This window comes from Scyliorhinus torazame, chromosome 13 (genome assembly GCF_047496885.1).
Source record: "Scyliorhinus torazame isolate Kashiwa2021f chromosome 13, sScyTor2.1, whole genome shotgun sequence".
NCBI classification, from domain to species: Eukaryota; Metazoa; Chordata; class Chondrichthyes; order Carcharhiniformes; family Scyliorhinidae; genus Scyliorhinus; species Scyliorhinus torazame.
Genome location: NC_092719.1, coordinates 90,900,573 through 90,926,191, shown reverse-complemented (window position 1 = coordinate 90,926,191; position 25,619 = coordinate 90,900,573). Strand labels below are relative to the sequence as shown.

The window sequence follows — 25,619 nt, the reverse complement described above, 5'->3', positions numbered from 1 at the left end:
GGAGTCTGCAAAAAGATAGAAATTGGCTCGTGGGCAAAGATCTGGCAAATGATGGGAAATCGTGTGATTGTCCATTTTGGCAGGAAGAATAAAAGAGAAGCTTAGAATAGTGAGAGATTGCAGAGCTCAGACGCTGAGCGGTCTGGGTATCTTAATGCATGAATCACAAAAGGCAGGTAAATAGGAAAGCTAATAGAATTCATTGTATGGGGAATTGAATACAAAAGTAGGAGCTTATGCTTCAGTTATGCAGAGCCCTGGTGAGACTGCATTTGGATTACTGTGTCCTGTTTTGGTTACCTTATTTCATGAAGGATGTAATTGCATTGGAAGCAGTTCAGAGAAGATTTACTGGACTAATATCTGGCGTATTGTTTTATGAGGAAAAGTTGGACAGACTAAATTTGTATCTGCTGGAGTTTAGAAGTGATTCACTTGATTGAAACACTCCTGAGGGGTCTTGATGGGATGACTGTGGAGAGGATGTTTCTTCTTGTGGGAGTTACTGTTTGAAAATATAAAAGGTCACTTATTTAAAACTGAGATGAGGCAAAATTGTTTTGCTGAGAGTTGAGAGTCTTTGGAACTCTTGTATATTTTTACGTCAGAGGTGGATAAATTCTTGGTTAGCGGGGGAGATGATAGGTTGTCGGAGGAAGGCGGACTGCAGATTTGAGGTTACTATCAGATCAGCCATGATATTAAATGGCAGAGTCAGCTTGAAGGGCCAATGGCCTACTGCTACTTGTTTGTATGTTAATAATAGATTCCAGCAATTTCCTGATGACAGCTTTTAAACTAACTGGCCTGTAGTTTCCTGCCTTCTGTCTCCTTCCTTTCTTGAATATAGGAATCACATTTATTACTTTTCAATAACCTTTCCCTGGTGGTTGCAATTGTTTGAAATTCCTCCATCCCATTCTCCACATATGTCTGGAATGTTATTTGTATCCTCGACAGTAGAGTCAAATGCAAAATATCTGTTCAATTACTCCCCAGCTTCACGCCAGAGGACCAACGCTAACTTACTCTTTAAAGGGGGTAGGAAGGAGGTTTAGAGGGGATGTGAGGAAATGCTTTTTCACCTAGAGGGTGGTGGGCATCTGGAACTCACTGCCTTGAAAGGGTGGTGGAAGCAGAGACCCTCGTAACATTTGAGAAGTATTTAGATGTGCCCTTGCAATGTCATGGCATGCAAGGCTACGGGCCAAGTGCTGGAAATGGGATGAGAATACTTAGGTGGTTGTTTCTGACTGGTGCAGAAATGATGGGCTGAAGGGACTATTCTGTGCTGTCCACCTCTGACTCTATGATTCTTTTCCTTTATAAATGCCTGTAGAAACTCTGTTTTTATATATCCAGCCAGCTTTGACTCATGCTCTAATTGCTCCTTCCATATTCATCTTTTAGTCATCCTTGCTGTTCTTTATATTTGTCCAATCCTCTGACCTTCTACTCATGTTTGTAGAATTGTATGCTTTTTCTTTCAATTTGATACTGTGTTTTGACACGGATGGTGTCCTTCCCTTAGAGTCTTTCTTTCTCACTGGAATGCATCTTTTTTGAGTATTCTGAAATATCTCCTTAAATGTCTGCCACTGCATCTCTGCTGACCTACCATTTAACCTAATTTCCCAGTTCATTTTGTCCAGCTCTGTCATCTTGCCCTCAGAAGAGCTCTTATTTAAATTTAAAACACTGGTCTTGGATTCACTCTTCTCTCCCTCAAGTTGAATGTGAATATCAGTCAAATTGTGATCACTGCTACCTGGAGCACCTTCATGACGAAATGTTGTCCTAAAAGGCTGTTACAGTTGGAGGTTAATAGAATCTGTCAAAACTGACATTTAGATTTTTCTTGCTTAATGATCGTTGGGACATGGAGCCACTGCAAATGGATGGAGTCACGATACAGCCCAGTTTAATTAAACAGGCCTCATGGGTTGAATAGCTGCTTCCTGTTCCTCTGTGGTGTGCCTACAGAGGCTGAATAGCCTCCCACGAAAAGAAAATAACAGCTAAATAACATACAAGTATGTAAATGAGGAAATTAGATTATTATCCGAAAAGGAAAAATATACCGGGCATGGAAATGACGCTAGGTGAATTGGCCCTACAGAGGACCAGCACAAACTCGATGGGCTGAATGACTACCTTCTGCACTGCAACAATTCTATGATCTATTCTATGATTTATTTTATGAAGAATGGTTACTTGGAATTTGTTGTAAGAAGATAATCGTTGTCTGTGGATGCATATTCTAATTCTTTAGGTTTAATCTTCCCACATTTCTAATTCTAGTAACCTATTATTTTGCAGAGATGTGCAGTCATATTACTTGTTTGTAAGCTCATGGATGATGAAAATGGAATCCATCCTGTCCAAGGTGCAGAGTGTGGACAAGTTTACTGAGGATCTGTCCAACAGATGCAGCATTTTTATACAGGTTATATTTTAAAATCTGCTGATTTCTTTGCTGCTCACGATAAAGGCAGATGATGAATTTTGATGGTTTAGAAAATATCTAAGATTTTAAAATGTTTGTGCATTCTCATAAGTATTCAGGGCCGAGGTTTTGTACGAGGATAGAAAGGTGATGGGCGGTGTCTTAAATCATTTAATGGCCCAGAAAGCTTTAAAATAATAATGGTGTCTTAGTGACGAGCACCATTTTTAATGTGCAAAATGTCCAGCAACTCATGACTAGGAAGAAATGCCATTGCCAGAAGTTACAAGTTGCTGGGTGATTGATGCCATTCCACCATTTATTTATTTCATGTGGTGTGGGTGTCTCTGGCTGGGCCAGATTTTTCCCCCCATTCCTAATTACCCTTGAGAATATGGTTGTGAGCTCCCATCTTCAATTGGTGTAATCAATGTGGTGTAGGTACACTCTACTGTTAGGAATTCAATTCCAGGATTTTGACCTAGCGGAAATGAAGAGACGGTGATATAATTCCAAGTCAGGATGAAATGTGGCTTCAGGGGGAACTTTCAGGCAGTGGTGTTCCCATGCATCTGCTGCCCTTGTCCTTCTGGGTAGTAGAGGCTATGGGTTTGGAAGACACAATTGAAGAAGCCTTGGATAAAAGCAAATTGCTGCGGATGCTGGAATCTGAAACCAAAAGAGAAAATGCTGGAAAATCTCAGCAGGTCTGGCAGCATCTGTAAGGAGGGAAAAGCTTTGACAAAGGGTCACCTGGATTCAAAATATTAGCTCTTTTCCCTCCTTACAGGTGCTGCCAGACCTGCTGAGATTTTCCAGCATTTTCTCTTTTGGTTGAAAGAGCCTTGGTGAATTGCTGCAGGGAATCTTGTATATAATACATGCTGTTGCCATTTTCCGTCAGTGGTGGAAGGAATGAATGTTTAGTTTGGTGGATCAAGCAGACTGCTTTGTCCTGAATGGTATTGAGCTTCTTGAATGTGGTTAGAATCACACTCACCCAAGCAAGTTGTTAGTATTCCATCATGCCCTTGACTTTGTACCTTGTAGATAGTGGACAGATTTTTGGGAGTCTTGAGATGAGTAACTTATCTCAATTTCCTGACTTTGATCTACTCCTGTAGCCACAGTATTTGTATGGCTGGTGTAGTTCAGTTTCTGGTCAATGGTAGCCCCAGGATGGTGATGGTGGGGAATTCAACGATGATAATGCCATTGAGTATCAAGGGGCAATGATTAGATTCTCTCTTGTTGAAGATGGCCATGCTTGGCACTTGTCAGTATTGCAGTAATGGCTACTTGCCTTCAACCACCCCAGCTGCTCAGCTTCAAGCATTCCAGTTTTATGAGGGAGAAGGGAATAGCAGGATACACTGGTAGTGAGAAAACATGGAGGAGGGTTCAAATGGAGCATAAACACCACATGATGTAGCAATTGGGGCGAATGACCTGTTTTTGTGTTGTGCATCCTATGAATCCATTCATGGATTTGCTGCATTGAACATCTTTGTCCTTTAAACTTGACATCGGAAGTTAAGAATTAATAGATCAAATATCCTTTTAACAATGTGGTAATTATTTTTTTTTTAAATATATATTTTATTCAAGTTTTTTGGCCAAACATAACAATACGTAGTGTTTCTTTTACACAACAATAAAGCAATATAAATAACCGTGGCCAGGTTTAAACAAATAAATAAGTAATATATAAACAAAACTAAATGGCAACTGCCTTATCCAAAATAGATACTCTCCAAAAATACAATCCAACAATCCAATATACAATTACATATACCAAATACCTATACATATACAATAACATCCCTGAGAGTCCGTCCGATTCCTCCCCCCTCCTCCCCCCTGGGTTGCTGCTGATAGCTACTTCTTTTCCATTCCCTCTATCTTTCTGTGAGGTAGTCGACGAACGGTTGCCACCGCCTGGTGAACCCCTGAGCCGAACCCCTTAACACGAACTTAATCCGTTCTAACTTTATGAACCCTGCCATATCGTTTATCCAGGTCTCCACACCTGGGGGTTTGGCTTCTTTCCACATTAACAATATCCTGCGCCGGGCTACAAGGGACGCAAAGGCCAACACGTCAGCCTCTCTCGCCTCCTGCACTCCCGGCTCTTCTGCAACTCCAAATATAGCCAACCCCCAGCTTGGTTCGACCCGGACCCCCACTGATTCGCTGGGCCTCTTGAGCATCTCGCACACCTATCCTCTACCCCCAAAAATTTACTAAGCCATGCTCCAGTCATATGCGCCCTGTGTAGCACCTTAAATTGTATCAGGCTTAGCCTGGCACACGAGGACGATGGGTTTACCCTACGTAGGGCATCAGCCCACAGCCCCTCCTCAATCTCCTCCCCCAGTTCTTCTTCCCATTTCCCTTTCAGCTCATCGTCCCTCATCTCCCTGTATATGTCCGCCACCTTCCCGTCCCCCACCCATGTCTCTGAGATCACTCTATCCTGCCCTTCCTGCGTCGGGAGCTGCGGGAATTCCCTCACCTGTTGCCTCGCAAAAGCCCTCAATTGCATATACCGAAATGCATTCCCTTGGAGCAACCCATATTTCTCCGTCAGCGCTCCCAGACTCGCAAACGTCCCATCTACAAATAGATCTCTTAATTGTACTACCCCAACTCTTTGCCATGCTCCAAATCCCCCATCCATTCTCCCCGGAACGAACCTATGATTGTTTCTTATCGGGGACCGCACCGAAGCTCCCGTCCCTCCCCTATGCCGTCTCCACTGCCCCCAAATTTTCAATGTAGCCACCACCACCGGGCTTGTGGTGTATTTCTTTGGTGAGAACGGCAACGGCGCCGTCACCATTGCTTGCAGGCTAGTCCCCCTGCAGGACGCCCTCTCCAATCTCTTCCACGCCGCTCCCTCCCCTTCTCCCATCCATTTACACACCATTGAAACATTGGCGGCCCAGTAGTACTCACTTAGGCATGGTAATGCCAGCCCCCCCCTGTCCCTACTACGCTGCAAGAATCCCCGCCTCACTCTCGGGGTCTTCCCAGCCCACACAAAACTCATAATGCTCTTCTCAATTCTTTTGAAAAAAGCCTTCGTGATCACCACCGGGAGGCACTGGAACACAAAAAGGAATCTCGGGAGGACCACCATTTTAACCGCCTGCACCCTACCTGCCAATGACAGGGACACCATGTCCCATCTCTTGAAATCCTCCTCCATCTGTTCCACCAACCGTGTTAAATTAAGCCTATGTAATGTACCCCAATTCTTGGCTATCTGGATCCCCAGGTACCGGAAGTCCCTTGTTACCTTCCTCAACGGTAAATCCTCTATCTCTCTGCTCTGCTCCCCCGGATGCACCACAAATAACTCACTTTTCCCCATGTTCAGTTTATACCCTGAAAAATCCCCAAACTCCCCAAGTATCCGCATTATCTCTGGCATCCCCTCCGCCGGGTCCGCCACATACAGCAACAAATCATCCGCATACAGAGATACCCGGTGTTCTTCTCCCCCCCTAAGTACTCCCCTCCACTTCCTGGAACCCCTCAGTGCCATGGCCAGGGGATCAATCGCCAATGCAAACAATAACGGGGACAGAGGACATCCCTGCCTCGTCCCTCTATGGAGCCAAAAATAGTCAGACCCCCGTCCATTCGTGACCACGCTCGCCATCGGGGCCCTATACAGCAGCTGTACCCATCTAATATACTCATCTCCAAAGCCAAATCTCCTCAACACCTCCCACAAATAATCCCACTCCACTCTATCAAATGCTTTCTCGGCATCCATCGCCACCACTATCTCCGCTTCCCCCTCTGGTGGGGGCATCATCATTACCCCTAGCAGCCTCCGTATATTTGTATTTAGCTGTCTCCCCTTCACAAGCCCAGTTTGGTCCTCATGGACCACCCCCGGGACACAATCCTCTATCCTCATTGCCATTACCTTGGCCAGAATCTTAGCATCCACATTCAGGAGGGAAATGGGCCTGTATGACCCGCATTGCAGCGGGTCTTTTTCCTTCTTTAGGAGGAGCGATATCGTTGCCTCTGACATAGTCGGGGGCAGCTGCCCCCTTTCCCTCGCCTCATTAAAGGTTCTCATCAGTAGCAGGGCCAGCAAGTCCAAATATTTCTTATAGAATTCAACTGGGAATCCGTCTGGTCCCGGGGCCTTCCCCGCCTGCCTGCTTCCAATCCCTTTCACTACTTCCTCCGTCTCAATCTGTGCTCCCAGCCCCACTCTCTCCTGTTCCTCCACCTTAGGAAATTCCAGCTGATCCAGAAAGCACATCATTCTCTCCTTCCCGTCCGGGGGCTGAGCTTCATATAATCTTTCATAAAATGCCTTGAACACTCCATTCACTCTCTCCGCTCCCCGCTCCATCTCTCCCTCCTCATCTCTCACCCCCCCCTATCTCCCTCGCTGCTCCCCTTTTCCTCAGTTGGTGGGCCAACAACCTACTCGCCTTCTCCCCATATTCGTACTGTACACCCTGTGCCTTCCTCCATTGTGCCTCTGCTTTACCCGTAGTCAACAAGTCAAATTCTACATGTAGCCTTTGCCTTTCCCTGTATAGTCCCTCCTCCGGTGCCTCCGCGTATTGTCTGTCCACCCTCAGAAGTTCTTTCAACAACCGCTCCCTTTCCCTACCCTCCTGCTTTCCTTTATGTGCCCTAATAGATATCAGCTCCCCTCTAACCACTGCCTTCAGTGCCTCCCAGACCACTCCCACCTGTACTTCTCCATTATCATTAAGTTCCAAGTACCTTTCAATACACCCCCTCACCCTTAAACACACCCCCTCATCTGCCAATAATCCCATGTCCATTCTCCAGGGTGGAAGCTGTTGTTTTTCTTCCCCTATCTCCAGGTCCACCCAGTGTGGAGCATGATCCGAGATGGCTACAGCCGTGTACTCCGTCCCCGTCACCTTTGGGATCAGTGCCCTTCCCAAAACAAAAAAATCTATTCGTGAAAATACTTTATGTACATAGGAGAAAAACAAAAACTCCTTACTCCTAGGTCTACTAAATCTCCAGGGATCTACTCCTCCCATCTGCACCATAAAATCCTTCAGCACCCTAGCTGCAGCCGGCCTCCTTCCGGTCCTGGACCTCGATCTGTCCAGCCCTGGGTCCAGCACCGTATTAAAGTCTCCACCCATTACCAACTTCCCTTCTAGGTCCGGGATTCGTCATAACATACGCCTCATAAAATTGGCATCATCCCAGTTCGGGGCATACACTTTCACTAATACCACCGCCTCCTCTTGCAGTTTGCCACTCACCATCACGTATCTGCCCCCACAATCCGCCACTCTAATCTTTGCCTCAAACATTACCCACTTCCCCACTAGTATGGCCACCCCCTTGTTTTTTGCATCTAGCCCCGAATGAAACACCTGCCCCACCCATCCTTTGCGAAGTCTAACCTGGTCTGTCGGCTTCAGATGCGTCTCCTGAAGCATAACCACATCTGCCTTAAGTTTCTTTAGGTGTGCGAGTACCCGTGCCCTCTTAATCGGCCCGTTCAGCCCTCTCACATTCCACGTGGTCAACCGGGTTGGGGGGCTCTTTACCCCCCCCCCCCCCCCTTGACGACTAGCCATTTTCAATCCAGCTCCTCACCCGGTTCCCACGTAGCTGTATCCCCCCCCAGGCGGCGCCCCCCTGCCCCGACCCCCCCCCCCCTCCCATACCAGCTCCCCCTTCTCCCCAGCAGCAGCAACCCAGTTAACTAGATCCCTCACTAGCGTAATTGCACCCCCCATGTTGCTCCCAGACGTCAGCAAACTCTGGCCGACCTCGGCTTCCCCCTGTGACCTTGGCTCACACTGTGCGAGGCCCCCTCCTTCCTGCTTCCCTGTTCCCGCCATGATTACCATAGCGCGGGAACAAAGCCCGCGCTTCCCCTTTTGGCCCTGCCCCCAATGGCCAGCGCCCACAACTCCTCATCCTCCCTCACCCCCTCCCCCACGACATGGGGAAGAGAGAGAAGTTGCAGGGTCGCAGGTTTAACAACCTGGGAAGTCCTCTCTTCCCCCTTTTCCCCCCTTCATCCCACAAATTCACCCCCCCACTTTTGTCCCAAACGTTCTTTTTCTGGCCCGCTCACTCCAGCTTCTCCTCGACAATAAATGTCCACGCCTCATCTGCCGTTTCGAAATAGTGGTGTTTCCCTAGATGTGTGACCCACAGTCTTGCCGGTTGCAACATTCCGAATTTGACCTTCCTTTTATGCAACACCGTCTTGGCCCGATTAAAGCTTGCCCTCCTTCTCGCCACCTCCGCACTCCAATCTTGATACACGCGGATCACCGCATTCTCCCACCTACTGTTCCGAGTTTTCTTGGCCCATCTGAGGACCATCTCTCTGTCCTTGTATCGGAGAAATCTCACAACTATTGCTCGAGGAATTTCTCCAGCCCTCGGTCTTCGCGCCATAACCCGATAGGCTCCCTCCACCTCCAGCGGACCCGTCGGGGCCTCCGGATCCCATTAACGAATGCAGCATCGTGCTCACATATGCCCCGACGTCCGCCCCTTCTGCACCTTCGGGAATACCAAGAATCCTTAAGTTCTTCCTCCTCGCATTGTTCTCCAGCACCTCCAGCCTTTCCACACATCTTTTGTGTTGTGCCTCGTGGATCTCCGTTTTCACCACCAGGCCCTGTATGTCGTCCTCATTCTCAGCAGCCTTTGCCTTCACGACCCGAAGCTCCTGTTCCTGGGTCTTTTGCTCCTCCTTTAGCCCCTCAATCGCTTGTAATATCGGGGCCAACAGCTCCTTCTTCATCTCCTTTTAGAGTTCATCTACGCAACGCCGCAGGAACTCTTGTTGGTCAGGGCCCCATATTAAACTGCCTCCTTCCGACGCCATCTTGCTTTGTGCCTGCCTTCCTGGCCGCTGCTCTTGAGTATCCACCGCAATCTGGCTACTTTCCTCTCTTTTTTCCATCCGTGTCCATGGGGGATTCCCTTCTGGATTACCGCACAGTGTTATTTGCCGTTAAAATTGCCGATGGGGCTCCTATTAAGAGCCCAAAAGTCCATTCCACCGGGAGCTGCCGAATCGTGCGACTTAGCTGGTCGTCGCCGCACCCGGAAGTCGTGGTAATTGTTAACAATTGCCAATCAACTTAGCTGGCTCAGGAAATGAATATTAAAAGTGGGAATCACATATCTTCAAGGGGTGAATTGTCAGATTTTAATGTCAAATTTTACATTTTAAATTTTGTATATGTGTATATCCACTTTTCATTAATCTTTCTTTTCCCTTCTATTTCTGGACCTACTCTCGGACTTTTCTCTGTTTATTCTTCAGTCCTTAAATCTCAGCGGTTAAAGAGATGTCCCATTGTTCCTGTTATGTGTCATGATTTCAGATGTCTCCTTGCTGTTATTAGTTTGTACTTCCAACCACTTGCAGAGCAAAACATTTGAAATGAAATGAAAATCGTTTATTGTCACAAGTAGGCTTCAAATAGTGAAAAGCCCCTAGTCGCCACATTCCGGCGCCTGTTCGGGGAGGCTGGTACGGGAATTGAACCATGCTGCTGGCCTGCCTTGGTCTGCTTTAAAAGTCAGCGATTTAGCCCAGCGTGCTAAACCAGCCCCGCACCTGAAGATTGCAGGAAAATATCTAACTAACTGGGTACACCATGAGGTACTCCACTCTAGCAGACTTTGGATCCATTATGTTTTGGGTTTGAATTGACATTGTTTGTAATCAAATATAAACAAATGCACTGTGGTATGTTTCTGTGGAAGGCCAGCTCTAATTAAAGTTTTTTTACATCTTTAGGGTATTCTTTATGCAAACAGCCTCGGTAACATTGTTCGAACCACAATGAATCTGTATATGTCCATGCAGAAACCCATGACCAAAACATCCGTGAAAGCTTTATGTAGACTTGTGGAACTTTTAAAGGTAAGCTGTGTAAAATATGGGTCACTTAATAACCGGTTCACTTATCCATTAGTACCCTGAGAATTGAGTTTAGATTTAATTTCATTTTTTCTGCCATGTTAGTGAAGGTTGATTTTTCATTTTCTGTATGAACAACGGCAGAATTTATTTTCCAGAGGTGAACATTTCTATTGCACTTTCATGTATTCTCCATCAGATTATTTTGATACGAAGGCAGGTAGCTCAGTAATTTCCAATTTCTGTTTTAAATTTTGCAAATATAATGTATCTATGTACTTCACATCTTTTTTTTAATAAACATTTTGTTGAGCTATTTTTGGTTTTACAACAACAACAAAATAAACAATGTACATGAATCTATAAACAGTGCAAAAGCCGTCTTCCACCCTTACAGGTCCCACCTTTATTAACCCCCTACTCTAAGCTAAATTAACCCCCCCCCCCGCTTCTGCAGATGATTAATTTTCCGAAAAGAAGTCCACAAACGGTTGCCACCTCCGGGCGAACCCTAACATTGACCCTCTCATGGCGAACTTGATTTTCTCCAAACAGAGAAAGCTAGCCATGTCCGATAGCCAGTTCTCCGACTTTGGGGGCTTAGTGTTCCTCCATGCTAATAATATCTGTCTCAAATTCAAAGCTGGGTTGGGAGGAAGTGCTTTTTATCCCTGGTAAGTGACTGGTAAGTAGTGTTTCTGTTTTTCTGTTTCTTTTCATTGGTATATTTATTTATTTTTTCTTTGTTTTTTTTTGAAATTGTAGTTGTTGAAGTTAACCGAAGGTTTAAGACATGGCAGGAGATCTCAGACCCGTGTCATGCTCCTCGTGTGCGACGTGGGAGCTCAGGGACACGTCCACTGTCCCTGGCTCCTCCACCTGCAAGAAGTGTGTCCAGTTGCAGCTCCTGTTAGACCGCTTGACGGCTCTGGAGCTGCGGATGGACTCACTTTGGAGCATGCTGAGGATGTCGTGGATAGCACGTTTAGCGAATTGGCCACACCGCAGGTGAAAGGTACTGACGGAGATAGAAAATGGGTGACCAAAAGACAGAGCAAGAGTAGGAAGGCAGTGCAGGTGTCCTCTGCGGTCATCTCCCTGCAAAACAGATATACCGCTTTGGATACTGTTGAGGGAGATGGCTCACCAGGGGAAGGCAGCAGCAGCCAGGTTCATGGCAGCGTGGCTGGCTCTGCTGCGCAGCTGGGCAGGAAGAAGAATGGCAGGGCTATAGTGATAGGGGACTCAATTGTAAGGGGAATAGACAGGCGGTTCTGCGGACGCAATCGAGACTTCAGGATGGTATGTTCCCTCCCTGGTGCAAGGGTCAAGGATGTCGCGGAGCGGCTGCAGGACATTCTGGTGGGGGAGGGTGAACAGCCAGCTGTCGTGATGCACATAGTACCCAACGATATAGGTAAAAAACGGGACGAGGTCCTACAAGCAGAAATTAGGGAGCTAGGAGTTAAACTAAAAAGTAGGACCTCAAAGGTAGTAATATCAGGATTGCTACCAGTGCCACGAGCTAGTCAGAGTAGGAATGTCAGGATAGAGAGGATGAATGTGTGGCTCGAGAGATGGTGCAAGAGGGAGGGTTTCAAATTCCTGGGACATTGGAACCGGTTCTGGGGGAGGTGGGACCAGTACAAACCGGACGGTCTGCACCTGGGCAGGACTGGAACCGATGTCCAAGGGGGTGTTTGCTAGAGCTGTTGGGGAGAGTTTAAACTAATGTGGCAGGGGGATGGGAACCGATGCAGGAAGTTGGAAGGTTGTAAAACAGGGACAGAAATAAAAGGCAGTAAGGAGGAAAGTGTAAGGCAGAGAAGCCATCGTCAAAAATCAAAAAGGGCGACAGTACAAGGTACAGTGACTGAGGGTAGCTCAGTGAATAGGACCAGGAATACTAAAAGAAATAAAAAGGGAAGTGAAAACATTAATGGTAAGCGACGCGGCAGGTTGTTACATGCAGATATGGGTTCAACGACAAGGAAAATTAGGAGAAAGGTTAAGAGGAAATATAACTTAGGAGAGGTTACTGATCGAGGTGTTAAGATTCAGAACAGAGGTAAAAAAGCCAACATAAGTGTACTTTACCTGAATGCTCGTAGTATTCGGAATAAGGTAAATGAGTTGATGGCGCAAATCATCGTGAATGACTATGATTTAGTGGCCATTACTGAAACATGGTTAAAGGATGGTCACGACTGGGAGTTAAATATCCAAGGGTATCAAACTTTTCGGAAGGACAGAGTGGATGGTAAGGGAGGTGGTGTAGCTCTGTTATTTAAGGATGACATCCGGGCAACAGTAAGGGATGACATCGGTGCTTTGGAGGATAAGGTTGAATCCATTTGGGTGGAAATCAGGAATAGTAAGGCGAAAAAGTCACTGATAAGAGTAATCTATAGGCCACCAAATAGTAACATTATGGTGGGGCAGGCAATAAACAAAGAAATAACAGATGCATGTAGAAATGGTACAGCAGTTATCATGAGGGATTTTAATCTACATGTTGATTGGTTTAACCAGGTCGGTCAAGGCAGCCTTGAGGAGTAGTTTATAGAATGTATCCGCGATAGTTTCCTAGAACAGTATGTAATGGAACCTACGAGGGAACAAGCGGTCCTAGATCTGGTCCTGTGTAATGAGACAGGATTGATTCAGGATCTCATAGTTAGGGATCCTCTCGGAAGGAGTGATCACAATATGGTGGAATTTAAAATACAGATGGAGGGTGAGAAGGTAAAATCAAGCACCAGTGTTTTGTGCTTAAACAAAGGAGATTACAATGGGATGAGAGAAGAACTAGCTAAGGTAGACTGGGAGCAAAGACGTAAGAGTGAAACAGTTGAGGAACAGTGGAGAACCTTCCAAGTGATTTTTCACAGTGCTCAGCAAAGGTTTATACCAACAAAAAGGAAGGACGGTAAAAAGAGGGAAAATCGACCGTGGATATCTAAGGAAATAAGGGAGAGTATCAAATTGAAGGAAAAAACATACAAAGTAGCAAAGATCAGTGGGAGACTAGAGGACTGGGAAATCTTTAGGGGGCAACAGAAAGCTACTAAAAAAGCTACAAAGCAGAGTAAGATAGATTATGAGAGTAAACTTGCTCAGAATATGAAAACAGATAGTAAAAGTTTCTACAAATACATAATACAAAAAAGAGTGGCGAAGGTAAATATTGGTCCTTTAGAGGATGAGAAGGGAGATTTAATAATGGGAGATGAGGAAATGGCTGAGGAACTGAACAGGTTTTTTGGGTCGGTCTTCACAGTGGAAGACACAAATAACATGCCAGTGACTGATGGAAATGAGGCTATGACAGGTGAGGACCTTGAGAGGATTGTTATCACCAAGGAGGTAGTGATGGGCAAGCTAATGGGGCTAAAGGTAAACAAGTCTCCTGGCCCTGATGAAATGCATCCCAGAGTGCTAAAAGAGATGGCTAGGGAAATTGCAAATGCACTAGTGATAATTTACCAAAATTCACTAGACTCTGGGGTGGTCCCGGCGGATTGGAAATTAGCAAACGTGACACCACTGTTTAAAAAAGAAGTAGGCAGAAAGCGGGTAATTATAGGCCAGTGAGCTTAACTTCGGTAGTAGGGAAGATGCTGGAATCTATCATCAAGGAAGAAATAGCGAGGCATCTGGATGGAAATTGTCCCATTGGGCAGACGCAGCATGGGTTCATAAAGGGCAGGTCGTGCCTAACTTATTTAGTGGAATTTTTTGAGGACATTCACAGTGCGGTAGATAACGGGGAGCCAATGGATGTGGTATATCTGGATTTCCAGAAAGCCTTTGACAAGGTGCCACACAAAAGGTTGTTGCATAAGATAAAGATGCACGGCATTAAGGGGAAAGTAGTAGCATGGATAGAGGATTGGTTAATTAATAGAAAGCAAAGAGTGGGGATTAATGGGTGTTTCTCTGGTTGGCAATCAGTAGCTCGTGGTGTCCCTCAGGGATCAGTGTTGGGCCCACAACTGTTCACAATTGACATAGATGATTTGGAGTTGTGGGCCAAGGGCAATGTGTCCAAGTTTGCAGACGACACTAAGATAAGTGGTAAAGCAAAAAGTGCAGAGGATACTGGAAGTCTGCAGAGGGATTTGGATAGGCTAAGTGAATGGGCTAGGGTCTGGCAGATGGAATACAATGTTGACAAATGTGAGGTTATCCATTTTGGTAGGAATAACAGCAAAAGGGATTATTATTTAAATGATAAAATATTAAAACATGCTGCTGTGCAGAGAGACCTGGGTGTGCCACTGCATGAGTTGCAAAAAGTTGGTTTACAGGTGCAACAGGTGATTAAGAAGGCAACTGGAATTTTGTCCTTCATTGCTAGAGGGATGGTGTTTAAGACTAGGGAGGTTCTGCTGCAATTGTACAAGGTGTTAGTGAGGCCACCCCTGGAGTATTGTGTTCAGTTTTGGTCTCCTTCCTTGAGAAAGGACGTACTGGCACTGGAGGGTGTGCAGAGTAGATTCACTAGGTTAATCCCAGAGCTGAAGGGGTTGGATTACGAGGAGAGGTTGAGTAGACATGGGACTGTACTCGTTGGAATTTAGAAGGATGAGGGGGGATCTTATAGAAACATATAAGATTATGAAGGGAATAGATAGGATAGATGCGGGCAGGTTGTTTCCACTGGCGGGTGAAAGCAGAACTAGGGGGCATAGCCTCAAAAATAAGGGGAAGTAGATTTAGGACTGAGTTTAGGAGGAACTTCTTCACCCAAAGGGTTGTGAATCTATGGAATTCCTTGCCCAGTGAAGCAGTAGAGGCTCCTTCATTGAATGTTTTTAAGATAAAGATAGATAGTTTTTTGAAGAATAAAGGGATTAAGGGTTATGGTGTTCGGGCCGGAAAGTGGAGCTGAGTCCACAAAGATCAGCCATGATCTCATTGAATGGTGGAGCAGGCTCGAGGGGCCAGATGGCCTACTCCTGCTCCTAGTTCTTATGTTCTTATGTCTCCGGGCTACCAGGGAAGCAAAGGCCAGAACATAAGAACTAGGAGCAGGAGTAGGCCATCTGGCCCCTCGAGCCTGCTCCGCCATTCAATGAGATCATGGCTGATCTTTTGTGGACTCAGCTCCACTTTCCGGCCCGAACACCATAACCCTTAATCCCTTTATTCTTCAAAAAACGTCTGCCTCTTTCTCCTCTTGGATTCCCGGGTCTTCTGACACCCCGAAAATCACCACTTCTGGACTCGGTGCCACCCTTGTTTTTAACACAGTGGACATGACATTTGCAAACCCCTGCCAAGATCCCCTGAGCTTCAGACATGTCCAGAACATATGGACATGGTTCGCTGATCCTCCGCACACTTTGCACACCTGTCTTCCACCCCAAAGAATCTGCTCATCCGGGCCACTGTCACGTGAGCCCGGTGAACGACTTTGAATTGTATCAGGCTGAGCCTGGCACATGTTGTGAACGTGTTGACTCTACTCAACGCGTCCGCCCATAGACCATCCTCTATCTCTCCTCCCAACTCCTCCTCCCACTTGCGCTTCAGCTCCTCAGTCTGCATCTCCTCTGACCCCATAAGTTCCTTGTAAATGTCAGAGACACTGCCTTCTCCCACCCTCACTCTGGAAACTACCCTGTCCTGAATCCCCTTTGGTGGTAGGAGCGGGAAGGTTGAGACGTAGGAAGTCCTGCACCTGCAGGTACCTGAATTTGTTTCCCCTCGTCAATCTAAACTTCTCCTCCAGCGCCCTCAAACTCAAAAAGCTCCCCTTTATAAACATTTCCCCCATCCTCTCAATCCCTGCTCTCTGCATCTCTGAAAGCCATACTTCCCGGGGCAAACCGGTGATTATTACAGATTGGAGACCAAACCGATGCTCCCTCTGCTCCCACATGCCTCCTGCATTGCCCCCAGTCTCTCCGGGATGCTTCCATGCCGACCCTCCCCCCACCACCCACTTCTTGATCATGGCTATATTCGCCGGCCAGTAGTAGTTACTGAAGTTTGGCAGCGCCAGCCCGCATTCTCCCCAGCTCCGCTCAAGCATCACCTTCCTTACTCGCGGGGTCTTGCCCGCCCAGACGAAGCCAGTGATCACTTTATTGACCCGTTTAAAAAAGGACCGCGGAATAAAGATGGGGAGTCACTGAAATACAAACAGGAATCTCAGGAGGACCGTCATCTTCACCATCTACACCCTCCCAGCTAACGACAACGGGAGCGCATTCCACCTCCAAAAATCGTCCTTCATTTGGTCTACTAGTCGGGCCAGATTTACTTGTGCAGCCGTTCCCATTCCCGCGCCACTTGAATGCCTAGATTCCTAATGCTCCCCCCTACTACTCTAAATGGCAGCTCGCCCAATCGCCTCTCCTGTCCCCTCGCCTGGACCGCAAACATCTTACTTTTCCCCATACTTAGTTTATACCCCGAAAACCGGCCAAATTCCCCCAGAACACTCATGATTTCTTCCATCCCCTCTATTGGGTCCGATACATACAGGAGCAGGTTGTCTGCGTAAAGCGAAACTCTGTTCTCCACCCCGCCCCCAGACCAGCCCCTTGAAGCTCTCAGTGGAATTGCCAGTGGCTCTATGGCTATGGCAAACAACAGTGGGGAGAGGGGGCATCCCTGTCTCGTCCCCCGATGCAACCTAAAATAGTCCGATGTTGTCCTATTCATCCATACGTTCGCTACAGGAGCCTGATACAGCAACCTGACCCAGTCAATAAAACCCCGCCCAAATCTGAACCATCCCAGCACCTCCCACAGATATTCCCATTCTTCGCGATCAAAGGCCTTCTCTGCATCCATTGCGACCACTACCTCCCTCCCTATCTTCCAGGGGCATCATGATCACGTTTCAATGGCCTTATATTGGCCACCAACTGCCTTCCCTTAACAAACCCCGTCTGGTCCTCCCCAATAACGTCCGGCACAACATCCTCAATCCTGGAGGACAAAACTTTGGCCAGCAGTTTGGTGTCCACATTCAATAGGGATATCGGCCTAGAAGACCCACAAAGCTCCGGGTTCTTTTCCCGCTTCAGGATCAGCGAAATCGTGGCCTGTGACATCATGGGGGGGCAGCACCCCTTGCCTCATTGAATGTCCTCATCAACAACGGTCCCAATATCCCAGAGAACGTTTTATAGAACTCCACTGGGTACCCATCCGGCCCCGGGGCTTTACCCAACTGCATGGCCTTCAGATAGCATGGACTTGTGAGGGTTTTGCCTCACAAGTCTTATTGAATTCTTTGAGGAGGTGGATGAAGGTAAAGCAGTGGATGTAGTGTACATGGGTTTTAGTAAGACATTTGATAAGGTTCTCCATGGTAGGCTTATGCAGAAAGTAAGGAGGCATGGGATAGTGGGAAATTTGACCTGTTGGATAACAAAACTGGCTAACTGAAAGAAGTCAGAGAGCAAATATGGTGGATGGCAAATATTCAGCCTGGAGCCCAGTTACCAGTGGCGTACCACAGGGATCAGTTCTGGGTCCTCTGTTCTTTGTGATTTTCATTAATGACTTGGATGAGGGAGTTGAAGGGTGGGTCAGTAAATTTGCAGATGATACGAAGATTAGTGGAGTTGTGGATAGTGAGGAGGGCTGTTGTCGGCTGCAAAGAGACATGTTCTATGTCCTATCTCTCCCAACCCGATTGAGGCCCACAGCCCTTCTACCAGCTCCCCGTCCACCTTCGGGAAGTTCAGCCCCCCTAGGAAATACCTCATCCCCTCAGGCCCCGTTGGGGGTTCCGACCTGTAGAGCCTACTATAAAACTCCTTTAAACGCCTTATTGTACTTCACATCTTCTAATGGTGCAGCTGATACTCCGGGAAAGTGGTGAAAGAAAAGCAACTTGCATTTATTAAAACACCTGTTCAGTGTGACAAAAATGAATCATTCAGCCTTATTTCATCTAATGATCTGATTCTTGGATTCATAGGGTTACTTAAGATGTATGCTCCACTTAAGCCTCCTCCCAACTTTCATCACTAAATCTACCATTGTAAACATAATTCCCTTCTCCATTATATGCTTGCTTATTTTCCCCTTAAATACATCAAAATTATTCACTTCAAAACGCCCTGTGGTAGCGGGTTCCACATTCATACCACCTTTGAGGTGAAGAAGCTGCTTTGGAATTCTTTTGGTGACCAAGTAGACCTCTTTGGTGACCTCTTACATACCCTCTGAAATAGCTTAGCAAGCCACTCTGAATGGTCAATGCCAGCAATGCCCATATCCCATCCAAGAATTTAAAACATGCTGGAAAATTAGCCGTAGAAGCTTAGTCTTGCATTCATCAGGTCAGCTATGCCAGAACCAACAGTAAAGGGACTAAGAATCAATACTGCATGAAAAAGAATGCTGATTACTTGGCAAGTGGACTAGTAGAAATGAAATGAAATGAAATGAAAATCGCTTATTGTCACAAGTAGGCTTCAATGAAGTCACTGTGAAAAGCCCCTAGTCGCCACATTCCGGCGCCTGTTTGGGGAGGCTGTTACGGGAATTGAACCATGCTGCTGGCCTGCCTTGGTCTGCTTTCAAAGCCAGTGATTTAGCCCTGTGCTAAACAGCCCCTGGCACTTGCATGGAGAATGTAACAGAACAGTTAACTGTTAACTCCCAAGTTCAAATTCAAACCAGGCAGGCCAACCCTGAATAAGACGTTGCCCTGCGAATGAACCAAGAATGGGTGTCCCCCAACTTCTGTTTTATTGAAAAAGTTGCATATGTGGGCATGCTCCTTCTGCCTGCAAAGGACAGGGCCCTGTGTGTGAATATATGTGTCTTCTAATGTGCGTAAGTGAGCCCCACTGTGAGACCGAATGATGATCTTAAATTGCTTTTGAGTGTAATATTTGGTACAATTAAGATTGTTTACAAGATTGTCCAATCGTGGAATTACATCTAACATTGGGCACTGTCTTGGAAGGTGGTGCGCCAACTGAGGCGAGCAAGAGGTGCAGTTTATGAGCATGGAGATAAGGTATGTTAGCAGGTCGGCTGCGGAGCGAGGCAGCGGTAAGGGAAATTGTTCAGGTGAGGGACAGGGCAGTTAAGTTCGTGGTGGCTCCGGATCTGATTAACAAGGTCTTTGAGGACTTTCGGTGGTGGCTATGAAGGAGTAAGTCGCACATTTGGTGGCTCCTGCTCTGGTCGGACCTTTGGACTTTTCCCCCCGATTTTTTACCGGACTTGATTTGAAAAATTGATGACAGAGGCAATTGTGAACTGAATTCCTACATCGGTGCATGGAGAGGAGGACTAGAAGTGCTCGTAAAGGCAGAAAAAGAAAGACAGAAGGCTTGGACTGAAGCTGCAGTGGGAGAAAGCATAGCGGAGGACCAGACCTCTGGCTTGTCGACTCAGCGGTCATCGGAACAGTTGATGCAAGTTATCCAGGAGGGCTTCGCCAAGCAGAAGCAGGACTGCTTGGACCCGATTAAAGAGGCAATTTCGCGGCTGGAACTTAGATTGGATGCCCAAGATCGGGCGATCCAGAAAGTAGAGAAGGCGCTGGCTGACCAGGAGGAACATCAAACAGCAGTGGAGTTGGAGGTGGGGATGTTAAGAGAGCACCAGAAAAGGCTCCTGGAGAAGGTGGAGGACATAGAGAACAGGTCCCGCGGCAGAGCCTGAGGATTGTCGGGCTCCCGGAGGGATCCGAAGGAGCGGACGCTGGGGCATATATAGCGGCCATGTTCGAGTAGCTGCTGGGGTTTGGGGCATTCCCCCGACCCTTGGAGGTCGACAGGGCTCACAGGGTGCTTGCGAGGAAGCCGTGAATGGGAGACCCCCCGAGGGCAATGGGGTGAGTTTCCACAGATATCTGGATAAGAAGCGTGTTTTACAGTGGGCCAAGCAGACATGGAGCTGCAAGTTGGACAATAGTATCCTACGGATCTATCAAGACCTGATTGCAGAGGTGGCCAGGAGAAGAGCGGGATTCAATCACATCAGGTCGACCCTTTTCACGAAAAAGGTGAAGTTCGGGCTGTTGTACCCGGCCTGCCTCTAGGTCACATACGAGGAACAACATTTCTTTTTTTTTTTAAATATTTTTTATTCTCCTCCTTTTCCACATTTTCTGCCAAATTTACACCCACCAACAATAAACAATAATCAGTAACAAATATGTCAATTCCCATATTAATAACAACGATCCCATCCTCCCACCAAGCCCCAAATATTAGCCCGCATGTTCACACAAACAAATGCTAAAAAGGAATTAGGGATCACCCATAATTGCCATTAACACATACAGCCCCCCTCCCACCAACCCTCCCACCCATACGCCCCAACTAATGTTCCATGTTATCCAGTTCTTGAAAGTGCATTATGAATATTGCCCATGAATTGTAGAACCCCTCAGTTCAAACCTAACCTTAGAACAAAGAACAAAGAAAAGTACAGCACAGGAACAGGCCCTTCGGTCCTCCAAGCCCGTGCCGGTCATGCTGCCCGTCGAAACTAAAATCTTCTACACTTCCTGGGTCCGTACCCCTCTATTCCCATCCTGTTCATGTATTTGTCAAGATGCCCCTTAAATGTCACTATCGTCCCTGCTTCCACCACCACCTCCGGCAGCGAGTTCCAGGCACCCTCTACCCTCTTTGTGTAAAAAAACTTGCCTCGTACATCTACTCTAAACCTTGCCCCTCTCACCTTAAACCTATGCCCCCTAGTAATTGACCCCTCTACCCTGGGAAAAAGCCTCTGACTATCCACTCTGTCTATGCCCCTCTTAGTTTTGTAGACCTCCATCAGATCGCCCCTCAACCTCCGTCGTTCCAGTGAGAACAAGCCAAGTTTATTCAACCGCTCCTCGTAGCTAATGCCCTCCATACCAGGCAACATCCTGGTAACTTTTCTGCACCCCCTCTAAAGCCTCCACATCCTTCTGGTAGTGTGGCGACCAGAATTGAACACTATACTCCCAAGTGTGGCCTAACTAAGGTTCTATACAGCTGCAACATGGCTTGCCAATTCCTATACTCAATGCCCCGGCCAATGAAGGCAAGCATGCCATATGCCTTGTTGACTACCTTCTCCACCTGTGTTGCCCCTTTCAGTGACCTGTGACCTGTACTCCTAGATCTCTTTGCCTTTCAATACTCTTGAGGGTTCTACCATTCACTGTATATTCCCTATCTGCATTAGACCTTCTAAAATGCATTACCTCACATTTGTCCGGATTAAACTCCATCTGCCATCTCTCCGCCCAAGTCTCCAAACAATCTAAATCCTGCTGTATCCTCTGACAGTCCTCATCGCTATCCGCAATTCCACCAACCTTTGTGTCGTCTGCAAACTTACTAATCAGACCAGTTACATTTTCCTTCAAATCATTTATATATGCTACGAACAGCAAAGGTCCCAGCACTGATCCCTGCGGAACACCACTAGTCACAGCCCTCCAATTAGAAAAGCACCCTCCCATTGCTACTCTCTGCCTTCTGTGACCTAGCCAGTTCTGTATCCACCTTGCCAGCTCACCCCTGATACCGTTTCAAAAGGCTTCACCTTTTGTACCAGTCTACCATGAGGGACCTTGTCAAAGGCCTTACTGAAGTCCATATAGACAACATCCACTGCCCTACCAGCATCAATCATCTTTGACCTCTTCGAAAAACTCTATCAAGTTAGTGAGACACGACCTCCCCTTCACAAAGCCATACTGCCTCTCACTAATACGCCCATTTGCTTCCAAATGGGAGTAGATCCTGTCTCGAAGAATTCTCTCCAGTAATTTCCCTACCACTGACGTAAGGCTCACCGGCCTGTAGTTCCCTGGATTATCCTTGCTACCCTTCTTAAACAAAGGAACAACATTGGCTAATCTCCAGTCCTTGGGGTCATCACTTGAAGATAGTGAGGATCCAAAGATTTCTGTCAAGTTTTTAGCAATTTCCTCTCCAGCCTCCTTCAGTATTTTGGGTAGATCCCATCAGGCCCTGGGGACTTATCTACCTTAATATTTTTCAAGACGCCCAACACCTCGTCTTTTTGGATCTCAATGTGACCCAGGCTATCTACACACCCTTCTCCACACAGGCTTTGTCTGTTCCCAGCCTTCTCGCCCTGATAAATGCCTCCCTTTTCTTTTTGACGAGGCCTACAATATCTCTTGTTATCCAAGGTTCCCGAAGTTTGCCGTATTTATCCTTCTTCCACACAGGAAGATGCCGGTCCTGAATTCCTTTCAACTGACATTTGAAAGCCTCCCACATGTCAGATGTGGATTTACCCTCAAACATCTGCCCCTCGGTTCTTCAGTTCCTGCCTAATATTGTTATAATTAGCCTTCCCCCAATTCAGCGCATTCACCCTAGGACCACTCTTATCCTTGTCCACCAGCACTTTAAAACTTACTGAATTGTGGTCACTGTTCCTGAAATACTCCCCTACTGAAACTTCTACCACCTGGCTGGGCTCATTCCCCAATACCAGGTCCAGTACAGCCCCTTCCCTAGTTGGACTGTCTACATATTGTTTTAAGAAGCCCTCCTGGATGCTCCTTACAAACTCTGTCCCTTCTAAGCCCCTAGCACTAAGTGAGTCCCAGTCAATATTGGGGAAGTTGAAGTCTCCCATCACAACAACCCTGTTGCTTTCACTCGTTTCCAAAATCTGTCTACCTATCTGCTTCTCTATCTCCCGCTAGCTATTGGGAGGCCTGTAGTAAACCCCCAACATTGTGACTGCACCCTTCTTATTCCTGATCTCTACCCATATAGCCTCGCTGCCCTCTGAGGTGTCCTCACAGCTGTGATATTCTCCCTAACCAGTAGCGCAACTCTGCCACCCCTTTTACATCCCCCTCTATCCCGCCTGAAACATCTAAATCCTGGAACGTTTAGCTGCCAATCCTGTCCTTCCCTCAACCAGGTCACTATAATGGCAACAACATCATAGTTCCAAGTACTAATCCAAGCTCTACGGTCATCTGCCTTACCCGTAATACCTCTTGCATTAAAATATATGTACTTCAGGCCACCAGACCTGCTGTTTTCAGCAACATCTCCCTGTCTGCTCTTCCTCAGAGCCATACTGGCCGTATTCCCTAGTTCTCCCTCCATGCTTTCACCTTCTGACCTATGTCTCCGGTACCCGCCCCCCGCCATACTAGTTTAAACCCTCCCGTGTGACACTAGCAAACCTCGCGGCCAGGATATTTATGCCTCTCCAGTTTAGATGCAACCCGTCCTTCTTATACAGGTCACACGTTCTCAAGAGTCAAGAATTCCAACAAGGTCCCCCCCCGCCATGCCAGGGCACAGGGTGGAGAGGTTGCTCTCCAACCTATCAGGATCCGCCTTTGGGCGATCAACGAGGCGAAGGCTACAAAATCTGCCTCCGCACCCGTTTCCAACCCTGGCTGGTCCGACACCCCGAATATGGCCTCCCGTGGCCCTGGTCCCGTTTCACGTGCACCACTTTAGAAATTACCCTAAAAACCTCCTTCCAGTAATCCTCTAGCTTTGGACAGGACCAAAACACATGAACGTGATTAGCGGGGCCCCCCCCCCTGCAACGTTCACACACATCTTCTACTCCTTCAAAGAATCGGCTTATCCTCGCCCTCGTGAGGTGTGCTCTGTATACCACCTTCAGCTGTATCAGCCCCAACCTCGCGCACGAGGTGGAGGCATTCACTCTCCGGAGCACCTCACACCAGAACCCCTCCTCCATATCCTCTCCCAACTCTTCCTCCTACTTTGCTTTGATCCCTTCCAGTGATTCTCTTCCAAAATAGCTCCGTAAACCGCTGACACTACCCCCTTCTCCAGTCCTCCTGTCGTCAGCACCTCCTCCAGCAATGTAGAGGCCGGCTTCACCGGGAAGCTCTGTGTGTCCTTTCTGGCAAAATCTCGAACCTGCATATATCTAAACATTTCCCCCTGCTCCAGCCCATGCTTCGCTTCCAGCTTCTTCAATCCTGCAAACCGACCCCTGAGAAACAAATCTTTTAGTGTCTTAATCCCCTTCTCCTCCCATTGAGGAACAACATTTCTGTTTCGAGTCGCCAGAGGAAGCGCTGGACTTTGCGAAACGGAAAGGACTGGTGTCGGACTGAGAACTTTGAACTTGGAATTTGGATGTAGCGTTTATGTTTTGCGAAGATAAAGTTTCTTGTTTCTTGTCTTTTTTTTTCTCGGACATTATTTGTAATGCCTGCTGTACGGATCTGGGACCAGCTGCAGAGCTGAGTGAAGTAAAAGTTTGTATTTGCACTGTTGGGGGTTGGAGGTGCGTTTGTTCAGATGCTGGATCTTTTGCTTGACCTTTTCCTTTGTTTGAGTTCAACTAGGGTTTTTTTTCATCTCTGTCGGACAATTGTGGTGGGATTGTTTTTCATTTGAATATGTATGTATGAGCGGGGGGGGAGGGGGGGGGAAGGGACAATAGGTGTGAGATTGTCTGGCGCCAGGGGCGAGGGCAACCAAGCTAGCTGGGCAGGCTAGCTTACGGAAGTGTACTAGGGGGTGAACAGATGTTCGTCTTAGCAAAGGGGTTGATTTATTTAGTGCTGTTCCTAGGGGGGGAGGGGGAAAAATGTTCTACTGACGAGGGAGGGACCGTTGCTGAGGGACAGAGAGGAGGTCGGAGGCGGAGACTGCCTCGGGGCGGGCCGGTGGAGGCGTGGGATGCTGGCTGGTGACTGGCCCAAGAGAGGGGATGGCTGATCGGCAAAGGGGGGCGGGCGATGAACTCCCCAACCAGTCTGATCACCTAGAATGTAAGAGGGCTCAATAAGCCGGTCAAGAGGGCACACGTGAAGGCGGACGTGGTAATACTGCAGGAGACGCACCTTCAAGTAGCTGATCAGATTAGGTTAAGGAAAGGTTGGATCGGACAGGTTTTCCACTCTGAACTGGACTCAAAGACCAGAGTCGCGATCCTGATCTACAAGCAAGTGGTGTTTGAGGCGGGTAGAATCGTTTCAGATGGGGGAGGCCGGTACATTATGGCCAGTGGGAAATTGGAGCAGGTGCTGGTGGTATTAGTAAATGTATACGTGCCAAACTGGGACTATTTGGAGTTTATTAAGAGGATGCTGGGGAACATAAGAACATAAGAACTAGGAACAGGAGTAGGCCATCTGGCCCCTCGAGCCTGCTCCGCCATTTAATGAGATCATGGCTGATCTTTGTGGACTCAGCTCCACTCTCTGGCCCGTACACCATATCCCCGAATCCCTTTATTCTTTAGAAAGGCATCTATCTTTTTCTTAAAAAT

The 25,619-nt window shown here is 47.2% G+C and overlaps 1 protein-coding gene across 8 annotated transcripts in view; it reads left to right on the top strand.

Moving 5' to 3' along the window:
* Window positions 1–25,619, top strand: part of washc4 (WASH complex subunit 4) — a 425,031-nt gene that overhangs the window by 249,993 nt on the left and 149,419 nt on the right. For all 8 annotated transcript variants that reach the window (XM_072471956.1, XM_072471955.1, XM_072471953.1 and 5 more), the window contains 2 exons: window positions 2,320–2,446; window positions 10,248–10,373. In XM_072471956.1, the coding sequence (XP_072328057.1) occupies window positions 2,320–2,446; window positions 10,248–10,373 (253 nt within the window). The remainder of the gene's footprint in view (window positions 1–2,319; window positions 2,447–10,247; window positions 10,374–25,619) is intronic.